Source organism: Hyla sarda, chromosome 6, assembly GCF_029499605.1.
Source record: "Hyla sarda isolate aHylSar1 chromosome 6, aHylSar1.hap1, whole genome shotgun sequence".
In the NCBI taxonomy this organism is placed as follows: Eukaryota; Metazoa; Chordata; class Amphibia; order Anura; family Hylidae; genus Hyla; species Hyla sarda.
This window is the reverse complement of record NC_079194.1, coordinates 177,111,765-177,134,741: the sequence shown is the minus strand read 5'-3', so window position 1 is coordinate 177,134,741 and position 22,977 is coordinate 177,111,765. Positions and strand designations below refer to the sequence as shown.

The following is a 22,977-nucleotide window of genomic DNA, read 5'->3' as shown; positions in this document are numbered from 1 at the left end:
CTGGTCACTACCGCCGCAGCAAGACCATCCCGCTTTGCGGCGGGCTCTGGTGAAAACCAGTAGTGGCTTAGAACCGGTCCACTAGCACGGTCCACGCCAATCCCTCTCTGGCACAGAGGGTCCACTACCTGCCAGCCGGCATCGTGACAACCTCCATTAACTGTCCTGTGTCACTTCACCACTACTTGCTACATGAGAATACAGGTTGTATATGGGCTGTTGTGATGAATTTAGTGTTATGCGGTAGCTTATTTGTATGACATAGGGACGATATTGATGTACTGTAATAGGCATGTGCCCTGGGTGGGGATCCCTTTGTTGAGGGAGCTCACCCTGTTTTGTGCTTTGGCTGCTTTAGGCCTGTTTTAAATGTTTTTAAGAATCTTGTCTGTCTTTTTGATTCATGTATTAATAAAGAGTACTTTTTTTGATATTTATGGGTGTGCGCTGTTTTGCGTGTTTCTTTTTCTTTCTGGATACTACTTATATAGGTTTGATTTTGTCGCACTTCTGGAAAAAAATCATAACTACATGCAGGAAAATGTATACGTTTAAAAATGTCATCTTCTGACCCCTATAACTTTTTTATTTTTCCACGTACAGGGCGGTATGAGGACTCATTTTTTGCGCCATGATCTGAAGTTTTTATCGGTATGATTTTTGTTTTGATCGGACTTTTTGATCACTTTTTATTCATTTTTTTAATGGTATAAAAAGTGACCAAAATACGCTTTTTTGGACTTTGGAATTTTTTTGCGCGTACGCCATTGATCGTGCGGTTTAATTAATGATATATTTTTATAGTTCGGACATTTACGCACGCGGCGATACCACATATGTTTATATATATTTTTTTTTACACTGTTTTATTTTTTTATGGGAAAAGGGGGGTGATTCAAACTTTTATTAGGGAAGGGGTTAAATTACCTTTATTAACACTTTTTTTTACATTTTTTTTGCAGTGTTATAGGTCCCATAGGGACCTATAACACTGCACACACTGATCTCCTATGCTGATCACAGACGTGTATTAACACGCCTGTGATCAGCATTATCGGCGCTTGACTGCTCCTGCCTGGATCTCAGGCACAGAGCAGTCATTCGTCGATCGGACACCGAGGAGGCAGGTAAGGGCCCTCCCGGTGTCCGGTCAGCTGTTCGGGACGCCGCGATTTCACCGCGGCGGTCCCGAACAGCCCGACTGAGCAGCCGGGTCACTTTCAGTTTCACTTTAGAAGCGGCGGTCAGCTTTGACCGCCGCTTCTAAAGGGTTAATAACGCACATCGCCGCGATCCGCGATGTGTGGTATTAGCCGCGGGTCCCGGCCGTTGATGAGCGCCGGGACCGACGCGATATGATGCAGGATCGCGGCGCGATCCCGCTTCATATCGCGGGAGCCGGCGCAGGACGTAAATATACGTCCTGCGTCGTTAAGGGGTTAAATACCAGGGTCCCAAGACGTATGCATACGTCTTGGGTCCTGAACAGGTTAAAATGGGATGATTTTCTGGGGTTTCTAGCATACAGGCCCCTCAAATCCACTTCATAATTGAAGTGGTCACTAAAAGAATGTTATTTTCAAATTACCATGAAAATGTGAAAAAATGCTCATAATATTATAAGCCTTCTAATACCCTAAAAAAGTAAAAGAACGTATAACAAATTATGCAAACATAAAGGAGACATATTGTAGATGTGAATTAATAACTACATTTATTTGGCATAACTATTTCCCTTACAAGTAGATCATTTCCAATCTAGAAAAAAATGCAAATCTTTCACGATATTTTTGAGTTTTTCACAAAAAATGATGCATGTATCAACAAAAATTTACTACTAATATAAAGTACAATAAGTCACAAAAAACACTCTCAAAATTGCATTGCCCTGTAAAAGCATTCCAAAGTTATTACCACATAAAGAGACACATTAGAAAAAACGGGCTGGGTCATAAAGGCCAAAACTAACCGGGTCATGAAGGGGTTAAAAGGAAGTAAGCCAGTACTCTAGAGGGGATTTTTTTAAACAGGAAAAATAGCAGAAGAGTCTTAGGGCCATTGAGAAATTCACCTCCAAAATGGCTTTATTTAAGTCACTACTGAGGGCCCAGAAGAAGATAAAAGAATGGCACGGCCACCATACACGAGATATAGTACCCAGAGTACCACTGCAATGCCAACAAAGATCAGGACCAGAAGGGTACATTTTATGGAGAACCAGAAGCACTCAATACGACCTAGAGAGAATTTTGTTATGAGTTTCCTGTGCCTTAAAAGGAAATCAAACATTTTTGACATAGTGTGAAGGCCGTGGCCCAGTATGAATGAGAAAAAGTGGTGTATAGCGACTTCTCCCATGCAGCCACAAAATAATCTTATTATTTTTAACCTTTAAAGGGAACCTGTCAACTGGTTTGGGGACGCTTTATGCAGCTGTAGTTTAGTGTCTCAAAACTGCTTCTGGTGGGAACAAATTACATTGCCAGACCATGTAGGCTTCATATAAGCAGAGTCCCAAATTTCTGATTCAGGGCAGTGTGGCAAAGAAGCTGAGGAAAAGTACACCTTAATTTATAATGTATGCATAACGAAGCAAAATGTACTCTCCTTAGCCTTATTGGCACAGTGCACCAGAAGCCAGGGATGTGAGAAGGGACTCCATTCCCGCAGAGTAAAATGACAAGTTGTATTAGGCTGGGTCCACACTACGTTTTGTCCCATACGGGAGCGCATACGGCAGGGGGGGAGCTAAAACCTCGCGCTCCCGTATGTTACCGTATGCGCTCCCGTATGTCATTCATTTCAATGAGCCGACCGGAGTGAAACGTTCGGTCCGGTCGGCTCATTTTTGCGCCGTATGCGCTTTTACAACCGGACCTAAAACTGTGGTCCCCCCTGCCGTATGCGCTCCCGTATGGGACAAAACGTAGTGTGGACCCAGCCTTAGGCTGGTGACTCAACAACATAAAAACTAAAAAAATTGCCATGTGTGGTGTGTGACCCCAGCCTCACATTGCTGGATCTGGCAGATTTTAAACCCTAGCTGCATAAAGATGTGCTTTTGGTTTAGTATCCCAAAACCAGTTGCCAGGACACACAGAAGCTGTTATTAAAGAAAAATTATTTCTCGGTCGGTACCATCGGGGGACACAGAACCGTGGGTACATGCTCTTGCCACTAGGAAGGGCTGACATTAGGCATACAAAGAAAAGTCGGCCCCTCCTGCTGATCAGTTTTAGCTTAGTGTCAGTAGGAGGCAGACACAGGTCTGGAGCTCTCCAGACCTGGTCTTCTTTTTTTATTTTATAGTTAGGGCCTGTTTTAAGTTCTTTTCTCCTTTTTATTTTCTTGTTTTTAGGTGGGGGTTCAGGAGCATGGCGCTACCTCTTCCACATATGCAGCTAAGGGGCACGGGGCATAGAGTATGCACGGTTAACCCCTTCCTGCCAACGCCCAGCACCTGGGGTCGCACCTTGGGTCTAGGTCTCTAGGTCTGCGGCACTGCTTACGGACGCAGCACTTCTCTATTAGGGACGCAGCTCCTGCAGCTGTACTGCGATCGAGCGGCCAGCATCTTTTTTTTTTTTTTTTTTTACTTTTGCCTGCTCTCGGCGGGCACGTGGGGCTAGTTAACTAATATAGGCCGTTGCTGCAGGCGGGTGCGGGACTCCCTCCACCCGCATTGGAGCGTGCGGCGGCTCTCCCGTCCACTTATGCTGTTTACCAATGCGTTCTTCTCGCGCGAACCAGGGGGTCACTGATTTACCTATCCGCTCGGTGCGCGTGCTTGGGAGTCAGTCTTTACTAATGGCGTCCGTCCGGGGGCGTAGGCTTCCTCTGGGACGAGCTCCTTCTCTTTTCTCTCCTGCTCCGTCCATATCATTGCAGCTGCTCCTGTCTTCTCAGCTCCAGCACTTCCATCTGCTTTCTGCTCCAGCCTGCTTCCCAGCTCCAGCGGTGGTACACATATCTTGGTGAGATTGCACCATTTAATTTTTTGCTGACTACTGTTTCTAGCAACTATGTCCGACCCCTCTTTTTATTCTGTTTCAAAGGCAGTTAGCTTCCAATTCTCATGTCCGTACCTTTCTGCAGGGCGTGGCCCATAAGGCGCCGCATTGCAGGTCTCCCACTCCTCCTTGAGATCTCAACCTGCTGCTTGGGGTTTTGAGGGAGGCTCCGTTCAAACTTCTTTGTGATGCCTCTCTTCATTTCCTTTCGTGGAAGGTCACCTTTCTCGTTGCAATCACTTCCATTCGGAGGGTATCTGAGTTGGTGTCTCTTTCCTGTCGCTCCCCTGTTTTGGTCCTTCATCAGTTTCACAATGTTTTTATTGAATTTTATAAACATAAGAACAAGGTTGTTTTTCGGCCACCGCCTTCCTTCTTGCCCAAGGTGGTTTCCCCCTTTCACGTAAACGAGAAGATTGTTCTTCCTTCTTTTTGTCCAGCTCCTTCCAATGCTAAGGAGAGTTCCCTTCATAGTCTGGAAGTTGTTTGGGCTGTCCGGATATATCTTTCGGTCACCTCCTCTTTCCGGCAGGGGGGACTCCTTCTTCATGATTCCAGAGGGTAGCCGCAAGGGTCTTCCGGCTTCCACAGCGACCATTTTGCGGTGGATCTGTTCTGCCATATCGGAATCGTACCATCGCAAAGGAAAGGTTGCACCTTTTCGGGTGACTGCGCATTCCCATGCGTTCCGTTGGAGCTTCTTGGGCTCTCCACAATAGGGCTCCAGCTCTGCAAGTCTGTAAGGCGGCTACTTGGTCGTCCTTGCACACTTTCACTAAATTTTACCAAGTGCACACATTCGCGTCAGCAAACGCCGGTTTGGGTTGTAAGGTGTTGCGGGCGGCAGTGGCTCAGTCCTCTCCCTGATTCTAAAATGTAGATTTTTTTTATGCTTACTGTAAAATCTCTTTCTCGGAGGATCCATTGGAGGACATAGCACCCACCCATTGTAGTGACTTTGCTTTGTCTGAGGGGTGTTTTTCGGTTCCTTTTTTGTCTGGCTCCCTCGGACACCTGCTGGTTTCTTTCTCTGTTGGTTCCCTTCTACTGCTTTGGGACTAAACTGATTAGCTAATGGTTAGTAGGTGGGGTATATCCTGCCAGGAGGGGCTGACTTTTCTTTGTATGCCTAGTGTCAGCACCTCCTAGTGGCAAGAGCATATACCCACAGTTTTGTGTCCCCCAATAGATCCTCCAAGAAAAATATTTTACGGTATGCATAAAAAAATCTTTTTGCCCATGTCTTACATTACATCGATACATTTCATTACTGCAGTTGGATCAATTATGTGACCACCAGTCTGCCTACAAAGACATTACATGCTTTAATCAGTAGACAGGATGTCTTCTGCAGATGCATGTGTCAGCCTGCCAGGAATAGTATATGGACTTACCTACTATATCAACACTGTCCTGGTCCCTGATGCAAAAATGATCTTTTTAGCAGCAGTTAGAGTATAGAGCAGACATAGGCTTTTGGCAGTGTAGATGTTTTGGACTACATCTCCCATGATGCTCTTACAGACAAAATGCTGACAAAGCATTATGGGAGATGTAGTCCAAAACATCTGTATTGCCTAAGCCTGGTATAGAGGGACACAGAGAGAAGGAAAAGATCTGAGGTGATGACATAATGCTGTAGTTCATAGGAAGTCAGCAACAGAGGAAAAAAACACTTCCTTTAAACAGCATGTGATATACTGGTGGTCTGACGGCCTTTTTCTGTAGTTACATGACCCAGCTAGAATAATAAAATAAATTCAATGTATTAATGACACCATTTTAAATGTGTATTTTTTAAAATTTTTAGTGCAACTTGCTTTTTGGCTGGACCATTCCCAGTTATAGAACATTTACTGATTCTGCAGTGACTATTATCAGCCTATTACTTGGAATTTTTAATTATGAAGAGGTAAGAGACTATTTCCATCCATAATGCTGCACTATGAGGTGGAAATGTTACTAAGAACCATGTTTCATATGTCCTCTATGGTGTATGCTGTATTTATTAAGGGGTACAGGCCTCTGAATAAATCCTGTATATCTGTGGCTGCCTTAGAAATCTACACTAGCTTAGAGCTGGCATAAATGATAAAACATTTTTTTTTAAAGAGCATCAAACCACGGCCACTGCATTTAAGTGGCATAAAGGGAGCAAAAGACACATTTTTTGTGCAAAAAATTGTGACTTTTACACCAAACACTGGTATAAGTTGGATAGTAAATTTCCCTTTGTGTTCTTTACCAATTGCTAGAGCGCTCGTGAAACATTTAAAGGGGTATTCCGGTGGAAAACTTTTTTTTTTTTTTTCTATCAACTGGTGCCAGAAAGTTCAACAGATTTGTAAATTACTTCTATTGAAAAATCTTAATCTTTCCAGTACTTATTAGCTGCTGAATACTACATTGGACATTATTTTCTTTTTGGAACACGGTGCTCTCTGCTGACATCATGACCACAGTGCTGTATCTGTCCATTTTAAGAACTGTCCAGATTAGGAGAAAATCCCCATAGCAAACATATGCTGCTCTGGACAGTTCCTAAAATGAACAGAGTTGTCAGCAGAGAGCACTGTGTTCCAAAAAGAAAAGAATTTCCTATGTAGTATTCAGCAGCTATTAAGTACTGGAAGGATTAAGATTTTTTTAATAGAAGTAATTTACAAATCTGTTGAACTTTCTGGCAACAGTTGATTAAAATAAAAAAAAGTTTTCCACCGGACTACCCCTTTAAATGTTGCAGGAGCGCTCTAGCATTTGGTAAAGAACACAAAGGGAAATTTACTATCCAACTTATACCAGTGTTTGGTGTAAAAGTCATACATTTTTGCACAAAAATGTGTCTTTTGCTCCCTTTATGCCTGCATAAATTAGTTCAGCTTTCCGGTGCTCCGGTGGGCTGGAAAAGGTGGATACAGTCCTAGGAAAGAGTCTCCTAGGACTGTATCCACCTTTTCCAGCCCACAGGAGCACCTGAAAGCAGAACTAATTTATGCAGGAAAAATCAACTGCCGAGCCGAGAAGTTCGTGACAAATCGAATCACTGTAAAATCTCTAAAAAGGATGTTCCAATTCCACATATTGATTACCTATTTTTTCTTTTTGGTTTGTAACTTTTCACATGCTGTTTTGATCCAGGACAAAGGAATACTATATGCTTTTAGGTCATTTTATTTATTTTTTAAACATGAAATGTTACAAATAAAAATAAAATGTTTGAAATGTACTGTATCTGTATCACACAACCCGATGCCTGCACAATATAAGTGGGATCTCCTAGATCAGTGCTCTTGAAAGGGGTTATCCAGGAAAAAACTTTTCTTCAACTGGCTCCAGAAAGTTAAACAGATTTGTAAATTACTTCTATTAAAAAATCTTAATACTTTCAGTACTTATGAGCTGCTGAAGTTGAGTTGTTCTTTTCTAAGTGCTCTCTGATGACACGTGTCACGGGAACTGTCCAGAGTTGAAGCAAATCCCCCTAGCAAACCTCTTCTACTCTGTGCAGTTCCCGAGACAAGCAGAGATGTCAGCAGAGAGCACTGTTGCCAGACAGAAAAGAACAACTCAACTTCAGCAGCTGATAATTATTGGAAGGATTAAGATTTTAAAGAAGTAATTTACAAATCTGTTTAAGTTTCTGGAGCCAGTTGATTAAAAAATTTTTTTTTAACTGGAATACCCCTTTAAGGCTGGAATTCCACTGAGGTTTTTCACCCAAAAAAACACCCATTCTGCCGCACTGAGTTTTTTTCTGAGAAAAAAAAAACGAAATGGCCAGTGGCCATTTCAGCTGCAAGTCAATAGGGAACTGATAAATGTCATATCCACTTGGCGTTTTTCAGTTTGCCGTTGTTTTAATCCTTTTGCAGTTTTTCATCTATTTTGCAACACGTTAGGACCAGAGCATGGAGGAACAATCCTTACATGTATTTACAATTGGTCACCTATGTGACCACTGATTCCTGGTTTTACCATCCACCATTAAATTAAAAACTTAACTTTTAATGCCTCTTTGTGATTAAAAATGCTCCACCACTTCACTCTGGGAGATGTATACTTTTGTGCAAGATATACTTGCTACAAGTGGTATAGCGGTACTGTGGCTGCAGTCCACATGCTACTAATCAGTGATGGTGGAGTACAGTCTATTAAAAATATTGACACCATCACCCGTCTGACGTTTCACCACATCAGTGGCTTTGTCAAGGACTAGGGGCAAAAGGACATTAAAAGTTAAGTTTTAATTTAAAAGTGGATGGTAAAACCAGGAGTGGTCACGTAAGTGACCAATCTATATATATAAAACTCAACGTGTGTGTGTGTGTATGTTCCACAAAAACTTCCAAACGGCTAAAGATATTAACATGAAACTTGGCACACATGTTACTTATATGTCAACAACAAACTTAGGCTATGTGATTTAACCCTTACTCACCCCCATTTGCAAGAGGCGGGGTTTATGTTTAAAGTCCTATACAAGTCTATGGGAAATATATGTTACTGCATAAATTCCAAACGGCTGGAGATATTTCGATAATACTTAGTCACATGTTACTTATATGTCCACTTAAAATATAGGATAGTTAATTTAACCCTTAACTACCCCCATTTGTGAGGGTTGGGGGTTTTGTTTAAAGTCCCATGCAAATCAATGGGAAATGTATGTTCTCACATTACTTCCGTACGGCTGGAGATATTTCAATACCCGGTACACATATTACAGGTCGGGATATGAGGACGGGATGGGAGGTCGAGATAGGAGGCCAAGATAGGAGGTCAAGATAGGAGGACGGGATGGTCGGGATAGGAGGTCGAGTTAGGAGGTCGGGATATGAGGACGGGATATGAGGTGGAGATACGAGGACGGGATAGGACGATGGGATAAGAGGTCGGGATAGGAGGTCGGGATAGGAGGTCGGAATAAGAGGTCGGGATAAGAGGTGGAGATAGGAGGACGGGATAGGGGGTTGAGATAGGAGGACGGGATTGGAAGTCGGGATAGGAGGACGAGATAGGAGGTTGAGATAGGAGATCGGGATAGGAGGACGGGATAGGAGGTCGGGATTGGAGGTCAGGATAAGAGGTCGGGATAAGAGGTCGGGATAAGAGGTGGAGATAGGAGGACGGGATAGGGGGTTGAGATAGGAGGACGGGATTGGAGGTCGGGATAGGAGGATGGGATAGGAGGTCGAGATAGGAGGTCAGGATAGGAGGTTGAGATAGGAGGTCGAGATAGGAGGTCGGGATAGGAGGTCGGGATAGGATAGGACGGGATAGGAGGTCGGGATAGGAGGTGGAGATAGGAGGACGGGATAGGAGGACGGGATAGGAGGTTGAGATAGGAGGACAGGATAGGAGGTCGGGATAGGAGGACGGGATAGGAGGACGGGATAGGAGGACGGGATAGGAGGTTGGGATAAGAGTTCGGGATAGGAGGTCGGGATGTGAGGACGAGATGTGAGGATGGGATATGAGGTTGGGATATGATGACGGGATAGGAGGTCTGGATATGAGGACAGGATATGGGGTTGGGATATGACAACAATATATGAGGACGGGATATGAAGTCAAAAGCTTCCTCCTTTGTTTATTTTCCTCCGCAACAAGGATTAGAAAGGAAAAGCCGGGCAACGCCGGGTATTCAGCTAGTTGTAAATACATTTCAGCTATTCCCTGGCAGTTTTTCAAAAATGACCTCTTGTTGAGACTTTTGCATCTTCTTGGGGAAAATCTTGGCATTTTTCTCCCATAGAAGTGGGACTTCTATGGGAGTGAAAAAACACCAAAGAAAACAAAAAGCCATGTGGGTTTTAACATTGGATGGGTGGTGTTTTTTTTGTTTTTTTTTTACACTTTAGCGATGGATTAAAAAAAAAAAAGGGAGTTTTTGTATGGTAACCTACGAAATAAAAAAAAGATAATGGGGATGGAAAAAATTAAACATTGAATGAAATTTAGATATTTTTTTATTACAAAATTTTTATTAATTTTCAATCAGGGACCAATTTATGTGAATGGGCAGGGACATAAAAATGAAGCCAGCAATATTAAATATGGATGTAATTGTAAAAATATATATTTTTTTTATTAATATTATTAAAAATGTATTTTATTTGTGTGTTTTACTAAGTGTGCAATTTGTATTACTTTTAAACTTTATTCTATTTTAGACATTATTTAGGCACTACTACTATTCCCTGCATGGAACAGACTGTACCATGCTGGGAGCTGTAGTACCTGCACTGAGACACAGATCGCAGCAGGTATCACTCCTGACACCCGTTGAGATTGTCCTTTAATTTTCTGAGATGCGGAGAGGCTGTCTGCTGCACTCCACATCTCTGTACTATAAAAGTTGACAAGTGATGTGAATAGAAACTCATATATGCTACTCAGGCTGGCACCATCCGGCCATTCACTACTCTGAGTGGCAAATATGTCAGGTACTACAGCTCCCAGCATGGAACAGACTGTGAGTAGTAGTACCCAAATATGTCTAAAATTAAAGAGAATAAAGTTTTAAAGTAATAAAAATCACACCTATAATAAAAAGTTTCACGAAATAAAAATATATAAATATTATATTACATGGCTTCTTTTATATATTTTTAATATTGTCTGCTACATTTTTACGGCCCTGCCCGCTTACATAAATTGCTCCCTGATTGAAAATAAAAATTTTGTAATTAAAAAATGTATATATTAATTTTGTTCCCTACAATTGTTTCCATCCTTTCTGCATCATTTTATTTTTGGTACCCAAACAAAAATTCTTAAAGGAAGAAAGAAAAAAAAAACAAAAAACACCCACATGGAAACTGCCAAAAGGGTAAAAAATTCAATTTCTACACAAAAGGTAAAAATGCCAGAAAAAAATAAAATAAAATACCAAGACACAAGAAAAATTTGTGGCAATTTTTCGGACTTTTTTTTTATTTTTTAAGCCTAACAAAAGAAAAACAAAAGAAAAAAAATAAGATAAAAACCTCAGTGGAACAGCCTAAGGCTAGGTTTCCACTTGTTTTTTTTGTACACCTAAAAAAACGCCAGCAAAAACGCCAGAAAAACTGCCACAGGTTTTTCCTGAGGTTTGGCAGTTTTTCTGATGTTTTTTCTGGCGTTTTCCCTGGTGTGTGGAAACAGCCAAATTTGTCCCCTGTGGCAGTTTTCTCACTGTCTTCTGGGTACCACTCTGTGGGTCGGATGCTGAGCGCCCGGTCCACAGAGTGTAAGGAGATGAGGAGTGATGTACCGGCCGTATAATATACAGGGGGGCATGTATACTATACAGGACCAGGGAATTCTGTCACTATACTGACAGGACTCCCTGCTCCTATAGCCCCTCTGGGCGGTATACAGACTATACAGTTATCTATAGATGTATATAGTGTATACAGAAGACGAGGTCCACTTACCTCCCTAGTTTCTGTCACTGCCATCCCTTATAGCTCCGCCCCTAGTGATGACGTCATTTGGGGGCAGAGCTACAGACAGGATTCAGGCTAGTCTGAAGCTCTATTCACATTGTCCGTTTTGGATAATGGGAACAGACCCTTCTGCCAGCGTCTACCCAGACAGGGAGACTCCAGCTGTTGCTAAACTACAACTCCCAGCATGCCCAGACAGCCAAAGGCTGTCTGGGCATGCTGGGAGTTGTAGTTTTGCACCAATTGGAGGCTCACTGTTTAGGTAGACATTGCATTATGGGCGCTCTCTCCTGTAGAGAGCGCAAAAAATGTCCTAACCCATTTTTGTGTGTTTTTTTTTCTTCTCGTTTCAGATCCGTGTATGCAGAGGATTACGGCGGATTCGATGGATTACGACGGAAGAACTTTTTAAAAATTTTAATAAAATGGTTAACGAGGGCTGTGGGGGAGTGTTTTTTAAAATAAAATAATTTTTCCAATGTGTTGTGTATTTTTTTAATTGAATATTCAGGCTTAGTAATGGAGGCTGTCTAATAGACGGAATCCATTAGTAAGCCGGGGCTTAGCATTAGCCCCAAAAACAGCTGGCGCTAACCCCCAATTATTGCCCCAGTACCCACCGCCACAGGGTGCTGGGAAGAGCCGGTGCCAACAGGCCCGGAGCATCAAAAATGGCGCTCCTGGGCCTAGGCGGTAACAGGCTGGCATTATTTAGGCTGGGGAGGGCCAGTAACAATGGTCCTCGCCCACCCTGGTAACTTCAAGCTGTTGCTGCTTTGTTGGTATCTGGCTGATACTGAACATACAGGGAACCCTATGCATTTTTTTCTCATAAATAAATAAAAAAAACACATAGGGTTCCCCCTATTTTCAGTATCAGCCAGATACTAACCAAGCAGCAACAGCCTGACGTTACGAGGGTGGGCGAGGACCATTGCTACTGGCCCTCCCCAGCCTAAATAACGCCAGCCTGTTACCGCCTAGGCCCAGGAGCGCAATTTTTGATGCTCCGGGTCTGTTGGTACCGGCTCTTCGCGGCACCCCTGTGGCGGGGGGTACCGGGGTAATAATTGGGGGTTAGCGCCAGCTGTTTTTGGGGCTAATGCTAAGCCCTGACTTAGTAATGGATTCCATATATTAGACAGCCTCCATTACTAAGCCTGAATATTCAATAAAAAAAAAAAGCAACACATTGGAAAAATTATTTTATTTTAAAAAAACACTCCCCCACAGCCCTTGTTAACCATTTTATTAAAATAAAAAAAAAATCAAGTTCATCCGTCGTAATTCATCGAATCCATCGTACTCCTCCGCATACACGGATCTGAAATGAGAAGAAAAAACACAAAAAAATGGGTTAGGACATTTTTTGCGCTCTCTGCAGGGGAGAGCGCCCATAATGCAATGTCTACCTAAACAGTGAGCCTCCAATTGGTGCAAAACTACAAGTCCCAGCATGCCCAGGCAGCTCCCTGACTGGGTAGACACTGGCAGAAGGGTCTGTTCACATTATCAAAAACGGAGAATGTTAACAGAACCTTATACCCTTGCCAGCCTGCATCTTGTATGTAGCTCCGCCCCTAATGACATCATCACCAGGGGGCAGAGCTAAATGGAGGGGAGGTAAGAGGACTTCTCCATCTTCTGTATACACTATAGACAGCTATCTATAGATAGCTGCATATAGTGTATACCGCCCAAAGGGTTAGCCTACACTGTCCAGCAGTGTAAGTTAACTCTTTCCTTGCCGGGCTGGCTTAGCGCACAGCTCAGCAAGGGGTTAAGTGAGCCAGCAATGTGAATACTGTATACACATTGCAGGCTCACTGTAAGTTCTTGCTGGGCAGTAGATATAGGATGTATATCTACTGCTCAGGATCAGCTGATCTCCCGGCTCTGTAGCCTTGAGAACAGCTGATGCCGACAGTCACTTCAGGATGATCGCAGCGGGTGTCAGGAGAAGTGACATCCGCTATGATCTGTCCCTTACTGCAGGTACTACTGCTCCCAACATGGAGCACACTCTGCTGGGAGCAGTAGTACCTGCATTAATAGACAGATCGCAGGGAGTGTCACTCCTCCTGACACCCGCTGCGATCCTCCTGTATAATGTATAGATGCGGCCGGCTGCTCTTCTATGGTCCCCTGCACTGACGTATATATACACATTTTCATATTTCCCACAGAGTTGTGATTGGCTGGAACCATCTGACCAATCACAGCTCTCTGCGGGAAATATGAATGTGTGTTTATATACGGCAGTGCAGGGACCATAGAAGAGCGGCCGCATCTATACATTATACAGGAGGATCGCAACGGACCCCGGCGATCTGTCAATTAGTACAGGTAACTACTACTCCTATCATGGAACAGTGTGTTCCATTCTGGGAGTAGTAGTAGTACTACCTAAAAAATGTAAAAAAAATTAAAAGTGAAAAACACACACACACTACATTTTTATTATTGTCGGCTACATTTTTAGTGCCCTACCCGCGCACATAAATTGATCCCTGTTTAAAAATTAATTAACATTTTGTTATAAAAAAGATACATTTCGTTAAATCCAATTTTTTCCATCACTACTGTATCTTTTTTATTATTTTTTTTTAATGGTACCCTACTAAATTTTAATAAAAAAGGTATCTCCAACACTTTTTTGGATCGCAAAAGTCCAAAAGAGAATAAAAACCGCCTGAAAAAACGCCAAATTTAAAGCCCACATGGCGTTTTTCTTGCCGTTTTTTCACTCCCATAGACTTCTATGGGAGAAAAACGCCAAGATTTTCCCGAAAAAATGCCAAAGTCTCGACAAGAGGTCGTTTTTTATAAACTGCCAAGGAGCCCAAAAACGCAAAAAAGGATTAAAAAAAACGCCAAACTGAAAATCACCAAGTGGATTTGGCATTTTGCAGTTTACTATTGACTTGCAGCTAAGATCTGGCCGCAGCGTTTTTTCACAAAAAAAAACGCCATGCAGCAGAATGGGCGTTTTTATCAAAAAACTCTGTATCGGGCAAACAGGGCTGCAATCAGCTGTTGACTGCACTACCTTATCCTTGTAATTTGATGACATAGAAATGTTAGGGTAAAGTCGAAGGGTCGATAATAGAATTTGTACTTGTGTTTGCAGGTTCTCACTCTGGACCCTGTGCTGGGCTCTCTGCTCATCTTTACATGTGTCATCTTCCTTGTGTTCATAGTGGTCAACATCTTCTTGTCCGCTTTACTAAATGTCTTCTCCAGTGAACGCAAGAACCCAACAGTAAGAACAAAATAGTGAATAAGCTTAAGGCTATGTTAACACACAGATTTTTGCTACATAGTTTGGTGCATATTACACAAAATATTTGCGGGAAAAAAAGTTTACATGTTGTTTTCAACAGAAATATGTGCTGCAGTTCACTGCTCAGCCAATAAACGCTTGTTTTGGAAGGTGGGGACCAGAGCAATCCGATGATGGATAAGTTATCCAACCCTGTAATGAAGATTGCGGGAGGTCTCAGCAGTCAGACCCCTCGCAATCAGACACTTATGCCCTATCCACAGAATAGGAGAGAAATGTTAGTTTACCCCTTTAATTGTAGCATTTATTCCTTTTGCATTTGAAATATGCCAGAATAAATGACATCAATAATTCCAAGCATTTCTCTGATGAACGTGCAGTGGAAATGCAGGATGCAAATTAACCCCTTCCCACTATAGGACGTATGCATGATGCCAATTAACCTCTTCCCGCTGCAGCTGCCGGGGCCACAATCACACGGGTCCTGGCAGCATTAATCCCATAGATGCCATGATCAATCCTGGTATTCACAGAGGGAGGGTGTGCCCATTGTTCAAAGACAGCTGCGCCGTGGTACGATCGCGGGTCGCCATTGGTTGCTATGGCAGCAGGAGGTAAAATCATGGCTTCCTGTCTGCCTGCTACAGAAGCCTGGGAGATCCCGCACAGGCTGTAGTGTGTGTAGCTCATCAGGTCCTACTGTGCTGCAGTACAAAATGTAGTGCAGCATAGTATAACCTGTAAAAAGTGAAGAAAAAAATAAATAAAAGTTCTTCAATAAGTGTATGAAGCCAATTTTTTTTTTTTTTAATAAAATGCCCCTTTCCAAATGAAAGCCCTCTATTATCAATAAACACAAATCATATATACACACACACACACACACACACACACACACTAAGTATTGCCTCTTCTGAAAGGACGTGTGCTATAATGTAAATTATCCCACATGGTGAATGTGGTAAAAAAAAAATATAATTTTATATATATATATGTTACACACACACACACACACACACACACACACACAAAGTACAGACCAAAAGTTTGGACACACTTTCTCATTCAGAGTTCACTTTATTTTCATGACTATGAAAATTGTAGATTCACACTGAAGGGATCAAAACTATGAATTAACATGTGGAATTATATACATAACAAAAAAGTGTGAAACAACTGAAAATATGTCATATTCTAGGTTCTTCAAAGTAGCCATCTTTTGCTTTGATTACTGCTTTGCACACTCTTGGCATTCTCTTGTTGAGATTCAAGGGGTAGTCACCTGAAATGGTTTTCACTTCACAGGTGTGCTGGTGTGGAGGAGGAGGTGTGATGATGTGGGGGGGCTTTGCTAGTGACACTGTTGAGGATTTATTCAAAATTGAAGGCATACTGAACCAGCATGGCTACCACAGCATCTTGCAGCGGCATGCTATTCCATCCGGTTTGCTTTTAGTTGGACCATCATTTATTTTTCTACAGGACAATGACCCCAAACACACTCCCAGGCTGTGTAAGGGCTATTTGACCAAAAAGGAGAGTGATGGGGTGCTGTGCCAGATGACCTGGCCTCCACAGTCACCAGACCTGAACCCAAACGAGATGGTTTGGGGTGAGCTGGACCGCAGAGTGAAGACTAAAAGGGCCAACAAGTGCTAAGTATCTCTGGGAACTCCTTCAAGACTGTTGGAAGACCATTTCAGGTGACTACCTCTTGAAGCTCATCAAGAGAATGCCAAGAGTGTGCAAAGCAGTAATCAAAGCAAAAGGTGGCTAGAACCTAGAATGACATATTTTCACACTTTTTTGTTATGTATATAATTCCACATGTGTCAATTCAGTTTTGATGCCTTCAGTGTGAATCTACAATTTTCATAGTCATGAAAATAAAGAAAACTCTGAATGAGAAGGAGTGTCCAAACTTTTGTTCTGTACTGTGATATATATATATATATATATATATATATATATATATATACATATATACATACATATATACATACACACACACACACACACACACAAAAAAATTTGTTAATTTCAATGGTGTTGGACAAAAACAAAGTTACGTACGGCTGTCGGACAATGATGAACGCAAAAAATAATTTTGCTCAGAAAAAGGAAAAAAAACAAAAACAAAAGCGCTATATAAAATGGGTATGGCCATATTCATACCCACCCATATATATATATCTCAATAGGAAGCAAACAGCGGCACTCCAGCAGTTTCAAGAAGAAGAAATTCCTTTATTCACCCATATGGTGCTACGTTTCGACCCACTGAATGGAGTCTTTATCAAGTGGGTCGAAACGTAGCACCATATGGGTGAATAAAGGAATTTCTTCTTGAAACTGCTGGAGTGCCGCTGTTTGCTTCCTATTGGATTTTCTGTTGTTCATATACCTGTGGTTGAGGTTGGAGCTGGCTGAGCACCCGCATTGATACCTTATAGGCTTGAAGCCTTGTCACGGTGCTCCTTCATCATATTATCTATTGGATATATATTTATATATTCTCACACACACACACACACACACACACACACACACACACACACACCTTTTTAAAGCCAGAAATTTTCCAGTTTTTCACAAAAAATGCTGCATGTGTCAACAAAAATGCACCACTTATATAAAGTACAATGGGGGAGATCAAAACCTGTCCAGAGGAAAAAGTTGCCCATAGCAACCAATCAGCTTGCATCTTTAATTTTTAACAAGGCCTCTGCAAAATGAAAGAAGCGATCTGATTGGTTGCTATGGGCAACTTTTCCTTTGCACTGGTTTTGATAAATCTCCCCAATAGGTCACGAAAAATCAAAAAATCTCAGAATCGCTCTGCTCAGAAAAGGCATTCTAAAGTTATTACCATTTAAAAGAGATATGTCAAATTGAAAAAATAAAAATAAATAAAATGAATAAGAGCCTGGTCATTAAAAAGGTAAAAAATGGGTCCGTCCTTAAAAGGGAACCAATCATCATATATAACGCTTGGCAATGTGCTATGTATGCTAAATTCATTATCCTTACCATCCCCAGGGGAAGTTTGTGCCCCCTGGGATGGTGAAGTTATAAAGTCCCCTCGTGCCACCCGGTAAGTAGTCCCCTGGGCGGGGACTTACACTTACCAGCTCTGTTCGATGCGGCTGTGGCCCCACCCAGACAGCTTGAATAATGGCTTGCATCACCGCTCTGCTCCGTCTTCTGTCATTCAAGCCATCGGGGTGGGGCCACGGCTGCAGCAAACAGAGCTGGTAAGTGTAAGTCCTTGCCAGGTGGCACGAGGGGACTTTACAAAACTTAATATCTTCACCATTCCTGGGGGCACAAATGTCCCCTGGGGATGTAGAGGATAATTATTTTTGCGCATATAATGCATTGCCAAGCGTTATATATGCTAAAATATGCTGAGTGGTTCTCTTTAAGGAGGTTAAACCCACTAAATGGCGTTAATCAGCATCCATAACAAGACAACCCTAAGAATTTCTGCCATGTAAACCTCACTGAACACACAGTTTAAAAAGGGGTTTCCTCACATTGCCACACTGTAAAAAGTGCAGCAACCCACTCTTAATAAACTCTTCTTTCCTATATACCGGACCATACCACCTCTTTTGATTAAATATATTTCTCTCTTTTCCACTCTTTAGCCATATGAAGAAAAAGAAATTGTGGACATGCTCTTACTGAAGCTGTCTGGAATGTTTGGAGTACACAAAAGGGCAGAGGAACCAACAGCAATAAAATAAAGTGTCATAATTTAATATGAACGCCGCAGTCTGATTGTTGGTCATTGCCTTGTTAGATAAGAGGAATTTGAACCAGTATAATTCATTAAAGATCTTGTTTATTTGCAGCAAGCATGATCATTCTCACTCTCTGTATACACAAATTTCAACTGCTACCTAGAAAGTTTGGGCAGAGCTTTTCTTCATCTCATTTCTGCTATATACACACACACACACTAAAAACTAGAAGGCCACAGCTTTTATTTTAATTATTTTTTTTAAGAAGTGCACGCTCATATAAGCTTAACACAAGTCTGTAAATGTAATGTACAAAGGTTAGAAAATCAGGTAGGGAAGCATCGCATCAACTTATTAGCAGATATAAAGTCTTTTGGGTCTTGCTTTAGGACATTCCTGCATAAAACAGAAAATATGGCGGCTTTAAAAAGAATTTATCAGTTGTCAGTTGTTCCTGACTGAAATCAGAACGGTCCTTCAGGCAAAGCCACAGCCACTGAATATTTAGTTTAATCTACACATAAAACCTGAATTAGGGGGAACCGCTGTCATCCTCAGTACCTATGAGCAGACGCTCTGCTTATATGCACAAAGGATATTTCAATTTATCTCCTGGGCAGAGGCCAAGATGTTAAGGGGATATATAATCTTGCAAACTTAAGTTTTCTTCTTCAGCTCCTCAAATCTGCGTGACAGGTCATCAAAATCAATATCTTCTGAATTTGAAGCTCCAGTTCCAGCAGAAGCATTGGGAAGTGTGTCTGGGACAGAGGGCAATTCTGGAAGTACAAAATTATCCGGTATTTTTGTACGTGGTTTGGCAACAGGTTGTGGGTTACCTGGAACAAAATAAAGAAATGTGGTTAATGGCTGTACCAAATATCTATCCATATTATGTATAACAAAAGCTTTACTTCTAATCATCATGCTCGTATACTCACCATCCAGAGGAGGAGCATTTGCCTGAGGCCCGCTATCCCCAATCTGTTGGAGACAGACATTAAGTCAATTCGGAAGAAACTGTTTTACAGCTCATTTTTAACCCCTTCATGTACCAAATAGTTTTTGGCCTTACATTTTTTACTCCTCACATGCTAAGACCCATAACTTATTTTTCCACTGATAAAGTTGTATTAGGGCTTTTTTTTTTTAAGACAAGTTATACTTTTCATTGGTGCACTTTTACCATGTTTTACAGAGCGGGGAAAAAAAAAAAAAAAAAAACACACACACACACACACACACACACACACACACACACACACACACACCTGTATGTAGGGAAAATTGAATAAGAACATTTTTTTGGGGAGTTCACAATACGGTAAATATGTCATGCTAACTTTACTCTATGGTTCAGTATGATTCCAATGATCCCAAATTTGGATACTTTTTTTTTAACCATAAAACAAACTTGGAAAACAAAAAAAAAAAAAATCTGTTCATTGCCATTTTTTTTTTTTATATTTCCACCTACAGAGCTGCATTAGTGTTTATTTTTTTGCACCATGAGCTTTTAACGGTACTACTATTGCGTATATGATTTTTTTCATCACATTACTTTTTGGGGGACATAATGTAACCAAAAATGTGCAATTTTGACACCCCAATTTTGATTTAATAGTTCAAAGAACAACGCATACGACATTACCAACTATGCTTATTTTAATTTATTTAAAAAGTTTTATTTAAAAATGGGAAAAGTTGTCTATTTAAATGTATTAGGGGCTAAGATGCCATTAGTAGATGGTTAAGTCCTCGTTTTTCCACAGCAACCCATCGGCAGCCTTTTTACATTGCGGAGGTGCAGATGGGTCCCCTAGACACCAGGATTTACCGGCATTTAACAATTTAAAAACATCACTGTTGTTAGAAACAACTTTTTTTTTATATAAATAGTAGAATGCGTGAAGTAGTACCGGTACTTACGGCACTTGAGGTTTGCAGGTAAAACCAAAGACTACTTTATTAAAGTCTTTGACAGGTGTCACATACAAAGACTATGATGCGTTTCGCACCAAGGTGCTTAATCGTAGACTGACCTAATGCAAACCACACTTGTTAAAATACGTGAGAAAAAGGTCACATGACCCATTACATCATTTGTTAAAGGTACAAAGGCAGTACAAAAACCTGGGATGGAGATGTTGTTTGCATCTTCCAGGGTAGCTGTTCACACTAATATCTAAGTACTCCCCCTCATTTGCAAATATATTTATGTTTCAGTGGGAGCAGCAATTTATTTTCACTCCAGATAACCCCTTTTCTTTGAAGGCATCCACTGGATCGGCAGATTTATCGACAATCTGTTGATAATATGGAAGGGGTCGGAGATGCGATTGAGATCGCTCCCTATAGAAAAGAAACAGCCACAAATTTGGTTTTATTGGCCTCCTCATGCCGCCCGAAACATGCGTTACACAATATTCCTTTTGGAGAGATTTGCTGGATAAAAAGAAATTGCTCGAGTGAAGAGAGTTTTAAAATGGCTGCTAATGAACTCGCCAATAGATTTAAAGCTAGGGGTTACACAGAGGATGTTTTAACAAAAGCGTGTAATAGGGTAGAGAAAATAGAGCGAAGTGTGCTGTTAACAACAGTCTCTAAAAGGGGATCCCTCCTATTTTCGAGTAATGGCAATAAAAATAAAGATAGAAAGCGGAATTGGTTGGATACGGTAGGTAATTGGAAATGTGGTCATACTAGATGCATGACGCAATTTCATGGACCTTACTAGGAGAATTGTTTCATGTAACACAGGTAATAGCTATGCCATACGGGAATAACATTAATTGTAATTGGAAATCAATAGTATATGTAGCCACCTATGTGACGTGTAAACTACTATGTGGGTTGCACAAGCAATTCGCTAAAGAGAAGCTTTAGGAAACACATTACGGATGCCAAGAACAATGGGGTTGGCATATCCATGTTATTGAGGCACTGGCGATTTTTTGTCAAAATCGTGGTGTTTTTCTCCCATAGGAGTGAAAAAACGCCAAGGAAAACGATGTAGGTTTTAACTTAGGCGTTTTTTCAGGCGGTTTTCATTCTTTTTTGGACTTTAGCGATCCAAAAAAAGCGATACCTTTTTAATAAAATGTCATAGGGTACCATTAATAAAAAATAAAAAAAATTAATAAATACAGTAGTGAAGGAAAAAAAATTGTATCTAAAGAAATGTATCTTTTTTATAACAAAATGTTTATAAATTTTTAAAACCGAGATAAAATTTATGTGGGCGGGCGGAGAACTAAAAATGTAGTGTGTGTTTTTCACTTTATTTTTTATTTTTAAGTAGTACTCTTACTCCCAGCATGGAACACACTGTTCCATGATGGGAGAAGTAGTACCTGTACTGCTAGACAGATCGCTCATTGCGATCCTCCTGTATAATGTATAGATGTGGCCAGACGCTCTTCTATGGTCCCCTGCAATATTCATATTCCCCGCAGAGAGCTGTGATTGGCCAGATGGTTCCAGCCAATCACAGCTCTCTGTGGGAAATAGGAATGTGTATATACGTCAGTGCAGAGGACATAGAAGAGCGGCCGCATCTATACATTATACAGGAGGATCTCAGTGGGTGTCAGGAGTGACATCCACTGTGATCTTTCCTTAACTGCAGGTACTACTACTCCCAACATGGAGCACACTCTGCTCATGCTGGGAGCTGTTGTACCTGCATTAAAGGGGTAGTCCAGTGGTGAAAAACTTATCCCCTATCCTAAGGATAGGGGATAAGTTTGAGATCGCGGGGGGTCCGACCGCTGGGGCCCCCTGCGATCTCTCTGTACGGGGCCCCGGCTCTCCGCCGAGATAGCGGGTGTCGACCCCCGCACGAGGCGGCGGCCGACACGCCCCCTCAATACATCTCTATGGCAGAGCCGGAGATTGCCGAAGGCAGCGCTTCGGCTCTGCCATAGAGTTGTATTGAGGGGGCGTGTCGGCCGCCGCCTCGTGCGGAGGTCGACACGCCCCCTTCCAGCGGGCTGTCGGGGCTCCGTACAGGAGATCGCGGGGGGCCCCAGGGGTCGGACCCCCCGCGATCTGCAACTTATCCCCTATCCTTAGGATAGGGGATAAGTTGCTCACCACTGAATCACCACTGGACTACTCCTTTAATAGACAGACACCTGTTGCGATCTGTCTATTAATGCAGGTACTACAGCTCCCAGCATGGAGCAGAGTGTGCTCCATGTTGTGAGTAGAAGTACCTGCAGTTAAGAACAGATCACAGCGGGTATCACTACTGACACCCGATGCGATCGTCCTGTCTATTGCAGAGATGTGGAACAGCTTTCTCCTGCGCTCGCATCTCTGCTCTGTACTCCAGGCACTCACTCATTCATTCATTCTTCCCTCAGAGCTGTGATTGGCGGCAACCATATGGCCAATCACCACTCTGGGTGGAAAATATGAATGAGTGATGTTCCATTCACATCACTCGCCAGAGTACAGAGCAGAGATGTGAGCGCTGTATAGAGCCGCTCGCATCTCTGCTTTAT

The 22,977-nt window shown here is 41.9% G+C and overlaps 2 protein-coding genes across 3 annotated transcripts in view; one reads left to right on the top strand and one right to left on the bottom strand.

Annotated features, from left to right (window-relative positions):
- Positions 1 to 18,559, top strand: part of LOC130277473 (polycystic kidney disease protein 1-like 3) — a 101,745-nt gene extending 83,186 nt beyond the window's left edge. The window contains exons 25-27 of the mRNA XM_056528148.1: positions 5,821 to 5,922; positions 14,571 to 14,702; positions 18,374 to 18,559. Of these exons, the coding sequence (XP_056384123.1) occupies positions 5,821 to 5,922; positions 14,571 to 14,702; positions 18,374 to 18,472 (333 nt within the window). The 3' untranslated portion in view covers positions 18,473 to 18,559. The remainder of the gene's footprint in view (positions 1 to 5,820; positions 5,923 to 14,570; positions 14,703 to 18,373) is intronic.
- A 136-nt stretch (positions 18,560 to 18,695) lies between these two features.
- Positions 18,696 to 22,977, bottom strand: part of LOC130276468 (IST1 homolog) — a 31,195-nt gene continuing 26,913 nt past the window's right edge. For both annotated transcript variants that reach the window (XM_056525887.1, XM_056525886.1), the window contains exons 9-10: positions 19,411 to 19,453; positions 18,696 to 19,308 (exon numbers count right to left, since the gene is read on the bottom strand). In XM_056525887.1, the coding sequence (XP_056381862.1) occupies positions 19,127 to 19,308; positions 19,411 to 19,453 (225 nt within the window). In that variant the 3' untranslated portion in view covers positions 18,696 to 19,126. The remainder of the gene's footprint in view (positions 19,309 to 19,410; positions 19,454 to 22,977) is intronic.